Here is a 12537-nt window from a genome sequence, read left to right on the forward strand (position 1 = left end):
GAGCGGGATGTCCTAGCAAGAACCTGAAGCGCTTGTTAGCTTTTCGTACTAGAATTGATGCGCTTACTGACCGTGAGGTGAACTGGCTACCGTACGGAGCTGATCCTGCATTACGAGTGCCCCCCACTTTATTCATTGGCTGCATCCAGTACCGTAACATCATTGAGCCGTACATGCCTGATAGAGTGGTGTGCCAGCTTGGTTTCGTGCAAGGCATTCCCCGCGAGATCATCAGGCCAGAGAAGGCCAAGAGGCCGACTAACTTGAAGATGTATCGGGTAGACTTCCCGATTGAGATGACAGATGTGATGTGGAAGAGGTTTGTCCCTGGGGTATCTCAGAGTGTAGTTTTAGGTGCCCTCACCAGGCTTAGTGTTGCAGCTCCTTCGGTTGCGCCTGGTTACATGCAGTGGCTGTACAGGTTTTCTCACCCGCGGGTATCTCCAGGTGTAGGAGTTACAAGCAACCTGCCTGAGCGGACTAACACTGATTATGTAAGTATTTAGGCTTATTATTATATTAACAATGACTTCTATGAATTTTTGTGTTTATAATATGTTATTGTTTGATTTGCAGTGGATGGGTCGGTCTATGGAGATTCACCAAAGAGCACTGGCTGAGTATCCTGAAATGTCGAGTGAGACTCGAACAATGAATGAGCAGCTTGTATTTGATTGGAAGTCAAAAATGGGACTTTAGATTATTTTGATTAGATGTTCTGTTAGTGGTTTTAATTATGTTATGAACTTATTTTTATTTTTTGTTTTAAAATGTAATGTATAAACTGGACACTTATTTATTTTTATATTTAATGTTTTGTTGCATATCATGTTAGATTAAAAGAAAATACATTTAAAATTAATTTCATAATTCTAATTTTCTTACAAATGTTCAAAGTTAGTGAATGTACATTACAAGCTACCTAACTAATGCATCCCACATGTCCCTTCTTAATTGATATGCTTGATCCCATCCATTGACACTATCCTCGTGGTGTTCCGTCCACCAACCGGCGATCGGCGGGAGTGGTGAATCAGGTACAAGGTCAAGACGGATGAAATTTGATCCACCAACTGTAGCAATCACAAACTCTCGAGTCGGTGACCGAACCCCGTTGCGTGCCCTCAGCGGTAAGACTGTGATGCATGGGTAGTAGCAAGTTGGTACTAGGCCTACCCCGAGATAAATCACCCTTGCGTTGAACCACGTAGCAATGGGAAATAAATCTTGAATTGTAACCATCCAATGTCGCTCCCCGACGGCCCCACCATCCCATCGAATACGCTCTACGTTCATCCAAAGTCGCCCAAGCCCATAAATCCATTCGTACAAATCAGGATGACCAGCGATCTCGTTCGCTATTGTTTCCCGAGCGTCAAACCACTGATTTTGATCGCCAAAGAAGAAGTCGGCGACACAACGAAAGCCACAGTTTCCATCACCAATGACATCCTTCCAAGACGAAATGTACGGCAACATTGGACCTGGAAGCAATTTCAAATACCTGCATTGACTAATGTCACTTGGATCTACAACACAAAGTTAAAAGATAAATTATTAGTAAAGCTACAGGTATTAAGTTTACATATTTTAATATTACATATAGAATTTTAATATTACCTGGTTCTGGGTCACCACCACGTTGAGTGTGTTGACGGTTCACATGCTCGAAATAGCTACGATCACGCCTGGTGTCATTTTTCCTCGGTCGACCACGAGTGTTGAGGTTGATATGTGGTTCTTCAAGGTGTGTATGATCTGGATGTAGCTCCTCTTCAATGATTCGCGTTACATTTCGACGTACGGCCGGGTCACTTTCCATGACTTCATCAATTAGGGACCGAAAATGTGCAGCCTCCTCGGTCGAATCATTGAACACTTCAGGAATGTTAACACCATCACCAATAACCAGTGTCTTCCAGAAAGAATGAATTTGGCTGCTATACAATCCTGTCTGTGCAACTATCGAATCATGTATCTAGCAAGCACATGGAAGACCATGGGTCACACGCATAGCACATCCACACCGTTCATGGACCTGGTAACTCAAATCCCGCATCCTTTTCGTCTCGTTATCCATAACTTTCAAGCAATGTTGAGACACTTTGCCATTTATACGTGATAGTGGCAACTGTCTGTACATCTGACCAATTTTAGACCTTGATGCCTCCAAGTCATTACGAATTTGTATGATGCGATTACCGATATGACAATGGACTCGAGCCCATACGGTATCCAAATCACCTGCCAATGATTCTAATTAGTAAATATATTTTAATTGTTTATTTATAATTACAATTACGTAACAACGAGAACAACTAATAAAATAATACAACTAACTTGTGGATGATTCAAACCAAGTTTTCACTGCTGAATGTTGGCTCTCAACTCTGCAGTTGGTGGTGTTACCAAAGTGAAGAACCTGGTTCGTCCAAAATTTCACAAATTTCTCCTTATGACAAAGCCATGTTCTCTGAACATACTGAATCACTGCCGGATATTTTCCCCACCTCACTTGCATGGCAGCTAGAGCATGATCATACTCCGCCTGTGTTGTTGCATTCACGATTTTGGACCATCTCCCAGCTCTAAAACTGACACCAACCTTCTTGTTTCCGAACATCTTCGTCACCTTAGCCTCCACATCTCCGTTGATGTGCCATAGACAGAGTAAATGTGACGTCCCTGGAAAGACTTCTCTCAAAGCCGCACATAGCCCAAGATCACGGTTTGAAATAAATACAGATAACTCTTTATCAAACCCAATCAACTCCCGTAATCTCTGCAACACCCACCGACAGCTAGCCGTGCACTCGTCGCGCATGAAAACATATCCAACTAGAAAATTCTGGTTTGTCGGTGTCACGCCTACTATCTAAAAAAAAGGCATGTTATATCGATTGGTCTTGTAAGTAGAATCCATACCTATGACATGTGGGTATGTGCGGAGTAGGTTGACCATGATCGTGTGCACCATAAATGCATGTTGCAAAACGTTGTGCTCATCGTTCGTGACCCAGTAAATGTATTTACTCTCTCTTGCCAGATGAAGAAATTGCTGAACAACTCCTCTTCCTTTGGACATCTCCATCCTGAAGTCATTTCGGCAATTGTAAATGTGTCGGATGTTTGGATGATCATCAGGAAATTGCTCGGCAATAGTGGACATGATGTTACGGGGAGCAACCTTGGACTTTGTCATGTCCCGCACAACCGGTTTTGCACCCGGACTCAATTCACTCACTTTACGGTGACCCTCTGGGTACACAATCATTGGTGGTTATGTGTCCCGGTGTGATCATTTTTCGCAATGATCTTCCAACTGTCGGTGCTGACTTCATAATATATCTTGATGTAGAATGGACAACCATTAGCTTTGGTTTTGGTGTCCTTTCGTATCGCGTTCTCCAAATCTCTCGGCTTGCTCTTTCGTGACCGATCACATCGCAAATACCGATACGGCCGACCATTTCTGGTTTTGTTATAAGACGATTTCACCAATATAAATCCCAATTTTATGGAAACACCATCAGCCCATGTAACTGCATCGTCAAATGTAGGAAAAAACGTATCTGTGACAAAATTCCCACTACAATTCACACCGTCACCGCCTTCCTCAGATTCCATATCCTATACAAATTAAACAAAACATGGTTTATGTCAAAATAATAATAATAAAAACAATAATAATAATAATAACAATAATAATAATAATAATAATAATAACAATACTAATAATAATAATAATAATAATATTAATAATAATAACAATACTAATAATAATAACAACAAATACAAAACAATAACAATATTAATGATAATAAAAAATTATAACAACAACTACAAAACAATTTATAAGACCATAACATTAATTACTAAATAATAATAATAATAATAATATTATTATTATTATTATTGTTATTATTAAAATTATATTTCTACTAATTAATAATAACAATATCAACAACAACAACAATAAAAATAACAACAACAACAACAACAGTAATAATATCAACTACAACAACAACAATAATATCAACAACAACAACTACTACGATGACAATAATAATAATAATAATAATAATAATATTTTCAATAATAATAATATAAATAATAATAATAATAATAATAATGTAACAAAAAATAATCATATTACTAATAATCATATTAATACAAAAAAATTACATTAATTATCAAATACTAAATCACAACAATAATCACAAGACCACGAAAAAAAAAACAAATAAAAAACGTACTTAACATTTTAAAAAAAATAAAATAAATATGAACATGGACATCCGCCTAAAATTACCGGATGTCCCTTGGTACATCAGCCTAAAATTTCCGGATGTACCATGGAACATCCGGATTTTTCAGGCGGATCCCTACTTCCGCTTGAAATTTCCGGATGTTCCATGGTACATCCGGAAATTTTAGGCGGATGTACCTAGGACATCCGGAAATTTTAGGCGGATGTCCTAATTGCCGAAAAAAAAAACTTACAGAATGATCCGACGCATTCTCCGGCGTACGTATGTTCCACTCGCCGTCCATGACCCAAGACCCGTCGGATTATTTCACGATTTTTTTAAATATAAAATTTAGGTGGTCGTGGGGATCGATTTGGTTTTAAGGTCGTGGGGACCGATTTTGGGAGGCTCTGGATAGCAAGGTCGTAAAGTGAGGGGACCGTTTCATGTAATATGTCCAAATGGGGAACAAGGTCCTTTTTATAACACAAATTACATAAAGGGCATAGTTGTCCATTCAAGTTAAAAAGGGAGCGTTACCCGGTAAAATGGGAGCGACGAATAGCAGTTGAGTTTTTTTAATGAAATTGCTTATGGACCTAGCCCAAAATATACCTTCACTCCATTTCAAATTGAATAAACCAGAAGGTTAAAAGGTTTAAACCCATTATTGTACTACTTCCTATTCCTCTCTTCACCTCTTCCTTCTTCTTCTTCGTCTTCTCTCTCTTTCTCCTCAACAATGGACCCAAACTCCATTGCAATGGCGAAACAAAGGTGGGAATTAGAGAACAACATCCAAACCCTCGAACCAACCGACCCCACCTCTACAACCCCAACAACAATTCCAACAGAACCAAGCCCATCTTCTTCATCTTCCACCGCCGCAACTTCCGACGCTTCCGACGCCATTTTCTTCTACGACGAAGCAGCACAAACCAAATTCCAGCAAGAAAAACCATGGGTTAATGACCCGCATTACTTTAAACGGGTTAAGATCTCGGCTCTTGCGTTGTTGAAGATGGTGGTTCATGCTCGTTCTGGGGGTACGATTGAAGTTATGGGGTTGATGCAAGGGAAAACTGATGGTGATGCGATTATTGTTTTGGATGCTTTTGCTTTGCCTGTTGAAGGTACTGAAACTAGGGTTAATGCTCAAGCTGATGCTTATGAGTATATGGTTGAGTATTCTCAGACTAATAAGCAGGTATTTTACCCTAATTTTGATTTTGATTTTAATTGGAAGGAAGAGTTAATTTTGATGCGGTTGTTTTTAGGGTTTATTGATGTTTGGGGAAGAAGGGTTTGATCATTGTTTATTTTGTTTGAATTTCCTTTTTTCTGGGGTTTTTTTATTTGATGAAGGGTGGAATTTTCTGTGTGTTCGTTGTGAAATTAATCTTGGTGTTGATAGAACCCTAGTTTTTTTGGTTGTTCATTGATCAGGGGTTTTGGGGACTGGGTAAAAAAACCCTAATTTGATGTTTGATTTTGCGAAAGCATTGAGCCCTAGATTGTAGTTCTTTCTTTTGATATCAATTCTATGATACTTGAGGATATTTTGAAGGTTTTTGAGGTTTTCTGTTAATGAAGTTGTATGAAGTTTTGAGTGATTTGTTGTCTATTCGGTTGCAATTTTTATGCGAATAACGGGTTACGGTTTTGTCTCTGTGTGAATGTAATTCATGTGATGAATTGGTTTGAAGGGGAGAAGGATTACTTTGGTTCACCTTGAAAGAGTTGACACTTATTTTGCACTTATGTGGTACACTACCTGTTTTTTAGGCTTTTAGCCTTTTAGTGAATTTTATCGAAGTACGTAGATATTTCTTTTGAATACGAAAGTAGGGGGATGGTAGAAGGGAGAAGAGTATATTGGCAGCTGTGAGAAGGATGATGATGAAGAGTAGTCATAGTAAATGATGTGATGTTTTTGTTTTAAGGGAATTTCTGTGTTTTTGTTGTAGAATTAATTTAAGAGTTGATAGAACTCTAGTATTTTTTTGCTCATTGATAAGGGGTTTGGGGAATCTGATGTTTGATTTTGCAATAGCATTGAATTCTGGACTTGAGTTCTTTCTTTTGATTTCAATTTATGATACTTGGGGGTAATTTGAAGGTTTTGGTGGATTTCTGTATCATGATGTAGTAAGATTTTTTAGTGAATTGTTGTCTATTTGGTTGCAATTCTTATGCGATTAACGGGTTACGGTTTTGTCTGTGTGAACAAAACTCATATTGGTTCGAAGGGGAGAAGTATTACTCTGGTTCACCTCAAAAGAGTAGACACATTTGTTTCACTTAGCTAGTGCACTAGCCGCTTTCTAGGCTTTTAGCGAATTCTTATCGAAATATTTCTTTTGAATAAGGAATTAGGGGGACAGTAGAAGGGAGAGGAGTATTTTGGCAGCTGTGTGAGAAGGATGCTGAAGAGTGGCCATAGTAATCAGTAAATGTTGTGATGTGGTGTTGAATGAGAATTAGATTTGGCATGACATTGATGACAGCGTTTTGAGATTGGATGATATTTTTTATTTTTGTTGTTGTTGAAGGAACAACTTCTGTTTTCTTAATTTGGTTCATTTTACTTATTGTTGCACTACAGATGTGCATTTGCATTGAGTTAACTTATTTTCTCCTGACTAACTACAGTAATTGTTTTCTCTTAGGTGCCTAGAATTGAATTTTCTAGAAACTACACAATTTCTTTTATAAGTCCCCATTCTGCTAATCTTATTTTGACTCACTGTAATTCAGACAATATAAGTTCAAATTAGTTCAGACAAAAGCTCTAAAGAAATTCTGACAAAATTATTTCAGTCAAAATAAGCTCACATAATTATAGACAAAATAAGTTTTTACCATGCAATCTCACACACACAAAGAAGAAAAATTCAATGTAAGGTTTTTTTCCAGACAACAAAAGATCAAATAATTTCAAATACGGTTAGTTTTTACATAAAAAGTTGAAAAGAATATGGTCTAATTTCATCAAATTAAGTGATGTTCATTCTATGTGATTTCTTTGTGCAACACTTTAAAATTTTTGCACCTCTGCCTCCTAGTTTCTTATATTAATGGGTGGTTGCTATTCTTTTATATGCCTTGTTCTTGTAAATTTTGGATGGCTTGCTCTTCTTTTATATATCAATGTTATTATTATTTGTTAATCTATTTATTTCTATTTCACACTAAATCATTTAATTAAGCATATTCTTGGTCAAAATTCAAAACAACAATGAACACTTTTCTTTGTCGGGACCCTAAAGTTTCATGCCATTATTATTTCTGCTGCTGGTGCATATTCAGTGATGCTCATGCAAACATTGGTTGTTTAGGCAGGACGTCTGGAAAATGTGGTTGGTTGGTACCACTCTCATCCTGGTTATGGTTGCTGGCTTTCGGGTATTGATGTTTCAACACAAATGCTCAACCAACAATTCCAGGAGCCCTTCCTGGCTGTTGTTATTGATCCAACTAGGACTGTTTCTGCTGGAAAAGTTGAAATTGGTGCTTTCAGGACATATCCAGAAGGATATAAGCCACCAGATGACCCTATCTCAGAGTATCAGACAATTCCATTAAACAAGATTGAAGACTTTGGAGTACATTGTAGACAGGTCTTTTACAAGCCTCTGTTGCTTTGCTGCAACTTTTGATATAATTTGGTGCTTGATTTCTTCTTCCTCATTTTGTATTTTTCCTACTTGGCAGTACTACTCACTGGACATCACATATTTTAAATCTTCACTTGATTGCCATCTGTTGGATCTTCTGTGGAACAAATATTGGGTGAATACTCTTTCCTCATCTCCATTGCTGGGAAATGGAGACTATGTTGCTGGGCAAATTTCAGATCTGGGTAACTTATCTATCTAGCCTTGATTATTGTTCTGATCATTAATTTTGTAGTAAAAGCCAGAATTAAAGTCGTTGAGCATCTGAATAAGTAGTTTCCTCTTACCATTTGCTTTGATAGTTTGATATATGAACCTTACCCCACTTGCTTCTCATTTCATAATCAGTAACTTCTTGATTGTGCAGCTGAGAAGTTGGAGCAGGCTGAGAATCAAATGGGCCATACACGATTTGGGTCTATAATCACTTCTCAAAGAAAAAAAGAGGTCAGCAGCGGGAGTGAAATTTTTTTTTGCGGAGAATTGATTGAATTGCTTGGTTTATGGTTTCTATAGTCATGCGTAGTACTTGCTTAAATTTCCAACTATTTTACTGCTTTCAAGGCTTTTATTGGTTTTTTTTTTTTTTTTTTGGGGGGGGGGGGGGGGGGGGGAGGGTCCTCTTGAGTCTTAGCTTAGATGTCCATTATTACTAAGACCGTTCATCTTTTACAGTGGTCATAGAAATACACATTGATCAAAGAACAGGTATATGATGCTGCACATGTACATAAACTCACAATTTTTAAAGAATATGCAACACAAAAGTGACTTATTGATTTGTGAAAATAGTATCAAACTCTAAGTAGATACTCTTGTCTTTTCTATGTTTTTGCTGGAAGTAATGTGCAGTAAATGTTAGTTTTTCCCTTAGCCTTACAAGTCATCTCAATCAATGATACTTAAGGTGCATTGAATTTGTGGCAGAAATGGAGTTTTTTTTTAAAGCTTGAGAAATTGCAACTTGCTTATACCTAATTTGTTAATAGTACATACTGAAAGTAAATATGTTTTTGTGTACTTTGGATACAATGTGCTGTTTCAGCAGTCTGCATGACACTTTTGGCAGTGTGGTTTTTCCTTTTTGCTATTATCTGTTTTACCGGTAGTTTTGAGCACATACATAAATTGGATTTACTGTCAAGGTTTTTTTTTTTTTTTTGGTTGTTGTATTAAGGGAATGCTGTTTTCTCTAGATTAATTATGCTTATCCCTTCTTGCTTTAGCTTCAGAAGACCAATTCCATATGGCTATTTTTCTGCTTCTTTCTCTTGCACTTGTGGATTCTCCGTGGTTTGTTTAGGTTTAAAATAGTTACACCAAAAAGATCATAGCTTAGAATGTCTAGGTTTGAACTGGATTTTCTGGAATTTAATATAGTTGATGTACTTTTTCCATCATTGCTCCTTACCATTTCTATATCTTGACGCTCAACAGAGGTCATCATGACTTGCTGCCTGCTTGGTTAAACTAACTCTTGCATAAATGTATGGTTACACAATGTCTTACTTTGTCCCCTTATTTCCTGAAATGTACTGATGGTTAATGAACAAATTCAGAAATATAAGGTCATGCTTGTTTTTGCTATCTTTTTTTTTCCTTGACAATACATTTGTCATCACACTTGATAAAATTGTTCCTAGTAATTAAGCTGATGGAGTTGATGGTCTGTGCTGTCTTGACTTTTCCAAAAAAAAAAAAAGGCCAGTGAACTGTTAATTGTATGAATTCGTTCAAAATTTGATGGCAAAGGTATGACTGTATACCTGCCTAAGTGCTAGACCTAGCAATTTTGTGGATATAAAAATCCATTGTTGTCTACAGAATGAAGTGTTAAGTGTCCATATCGATGTTGGGGTGTTGAGGATCCACTGATCCAGCATGGTATTTGAGGTGAAGTGAAGGTTCCGAGTAATAAGTTTGGGAATGAGGTCTTGGATTTTCAGATGGTAAACTTGGAATCTTAATGTGTGAAACGAAGTTTTGGGTTCAAGACTATTAATTTATGTTACGTTCAATGGTTTATGACGTGACTTGAGGATTTACATAGGAAATAGGGATGGACTTGAAGTGAATCGGAATACTGAAGTCTTGATTTTAACACAACTAAGTCTTTTGTCCATCAACTGCATTTTTGCTTAGCAAGATTTTTCTAAGGTTGGTCTTATAACCTGTAGGTTTGGTGGTTTGATTACCTAAAGGCTTAGATCTTTGAATGAGATGGGCTAACTGAGAATATAAAGGTTGTTATAGATATTCATGAGAAGCTTCACATTGGTCTTCTTGTAAGCTTAGGGTAAGAGAATTGCTTGTGGATACCTAATTCTTTCTATCTCTCTTTGGCATTTTTCCTCTAGATGTTCTAATCATTTTTCACTCAACTACCTGATTCTGGCATAAAGTTTTTGAATTCTTGCCAGAAATTGTGTGGTGTGTGTAGGTTTCTTTCACCTTTTAAAGAAACTGCCTTGATCATTTATGTTTCCCTCTTTCTTTTACCAGTTCTCTCTTTGGAAAAGCAGATTTGCATTGAGTCTATAATAACCAGCTACTCCTGAATCCTGATGCATGTCTTTTGCTTTATGCTCCAGCAGAATATAAAAGCTGTTGGCACTTTTATTTGATCAGCCTGATGACAAACACTAGAATACTCACATGCATCTTCCCTCTATTAAGAGCTGCAAAAATACATCCTTATGTTACATCATTGGTTCACTTTAATGTTTTACCAACCTGAAGTCTAGTAGTCAATCTACGTTAATTTCTTGGATTTTATGTAGTATTTTAATCTTGAATCTTCAATTCTGCTAATATGTTCCCTTTGTTTGGAAGTATGTGGAGCTCTATATGTATCTCACTGAATGCCATTCTTGCAATGTCAAGTAGAGCTTGAAATTTGTCAGCTATGGGCTCTCTAATATTAGTTTCTCTGACTTCAATGGGATGATCTAGTTGTCTCCAAACGATGAGAAAGTTTTTATTCTCTAACTTTACTGGGATGGTCTAGTTATCATTAAAAGATGCTCCAACTTCAATGGGATGATCTAGTTATCTCCAGAATAAAGTTCTTTCTTTGTACTGGTGCAATCTTTAGCCTATATACTAGGATGTCTGCAATTATGGCCAACATTGCTTACTTTTTCCATCAGATATGTTCTGAATTACTTATTTTGGATTTGACTTACATCAATTGCAGGAAGAGCCAGCACTTGCCAAGATTACTCGTGACAGTACAAAGATAACGGTTGAACAAGTTCATGGTCTGATGTCGCAGGTATATGGCTAATTTTGTTTGTTATGCACTAGTGTACTCTAGTCATGTGATGGCCAATGTTTTAAATCTGTTCACTCACCTATCACTTTATGGCTCTTGTTTCCCTCTCACAGGTCATTAAAGATATACTTTTCAATTCTGTCCGGCCAGATCGGTCCCAGGCAGAGTCATCAGAGCCCGAACCAATGGTGGAGGCATGAGTACGGTATGCATCCCATGCAAGATCCTGGAGTTTTTTAAGCCTGAGGGTTTTCTTTTGAACATTTTAGGTGTAAATCCCTTGTTGATTTTTGAGCACTCATACAAACTTTAGGATTCATATAACTGACTGTGGATCTTATAGTCATTAATTATAGGATTAAATGCTTAAAATCATTCCATGTGTGATATTACTTGAAATCTGTTATGAACCTTAAATGCTTGCTTGTTCACAATTTTGCTGACTGATATAAGGTTCGTCGTGTCTTTGTGTTCTTCCATCAGCCTGTTTTATCCATACTCTGTTACAAAAGCTACAATGGTAGACTATATATTTCCTCAGATTTCCCCATTGCTTTGGGATATCAAGGCATATTGTTAAAGGTGACTAAAGAGCTTGTTATGGGCCCTTTGATTGAGGCTGAGAATATGGGTTAGAGGAAAAAGGCTTATTCCATTGTTTTGGCCTTTTGCTTTTAAAATCCTCTTCATCACTTTTGCGGTAAGAAGTTTACCACAAAATTGGCAAGTTGATTCCCATTTTGCTAAAAGGTTTCATGATTCCCCTACATGGAGAATCTCAATTATGAAATTGAAATTGGACCATATTAAAATTTAAACACCACCTCTTATCCTCCCATGGTATAGAATCTATTTTGTACTCGGGTACACCTTAAGTTAAGTTAGGTGTACCAAAGGGTATTTCTTAAAATACGCCTTGGGTAAACAAAGTCCTAGATCAGCCGGTAAGAAGAAAAAGGTTTTATACTTCTATTACCTTAGAAAATACGTATACAGTGTAAAACTTTAGGAGTTGGGATTTTGGCATGTATGTTTCGTGTATTGGTTCAATCAATAATTCTTCACTCCAAATAATAATCTCATTGACAAACCATCTAATGGACCCATGAAGCATAGATAATGGCTTCCATCCTTTATCGAGGGATAAAAGTCTATGATAATAACTACTTTAGTATTAGAAGACAATAACACTAATAAATAGTACGTGGATAATTGGATTATGCCAACATAGTTTATATACATCTGTAGTTTTATTGGGCATTGAAAGTAAGCTCAGTTAGTTAAAGTTTTCCTCCTAGTTTCTTCCGAGATTGATTCTCATCATTCATCCTTATGG

General features: G+C 36.9%; 2 protein-coding genes across 2 annotated transcripts; one reads left to right on the top strand and one right to left on the bottom strand.

Annotated features, from left to right (window-relative positions):
• Positions 1-918: 918 nt before the first annotated feature.
• Positions 919-2067, bottom strand: LOC110705806. The gene is made up of 2 exons (XM_021883740.1): positions 1621-2067; positions 919-1529 (listed from the first exon to the last, which is right to left on the bottom strand). Exons 1-2 carry the CDS (start codon positions 1820-1822, stop codon positions 919-921), a joined length of 813 nt encoding a protein of 270 aa, XP_021739432.1. The 5' UTR covers positions 1823-2067.
• A 2816-nt stretch (positions 2068-4883) lies between these two features.
• On the top strand, positions 4884-11680 carry LOC110705357 (COP9 signalosome complex subunit 5a-like). Its single transcript, XM_021883202.1, has 6 exons — positions 4884-5457; positions 7589-7870; positions 7965-8112; positions 8295-8374; positions 11124-11201; positions 11315-11680. Exons 1-6 carry the CDS (start codon positions 4993-4995, stop codon positions 11399-11401), a joined length of 1140 nt encoding a protein of 379 aa, XP_021738894.1. The 5' UTR covers positions 4884-4992; the 3' UTR covers positions 11402-11680.
• The last annotated feature ends 857 nt before the right edge of the window (positions 11681-12537 follow it).

This window comes from Chenopodium quinoa, unplaced genomic scaffold, assembly GCF_001683475.1.
Source record: "Chenopodium quinoa cultivar QQ74 unplaced genomic scaffold, ASM168347v1, whole genome shotgun sequence".
Taxonomy (NCBI): domain Eukaryota; kingdom Viridiplantae; phylum Streptophyta; class Magnoliopsida; order Caryophyllales; family Amaranthaceae; genus Chenopodium; species Chenopodium quinoa.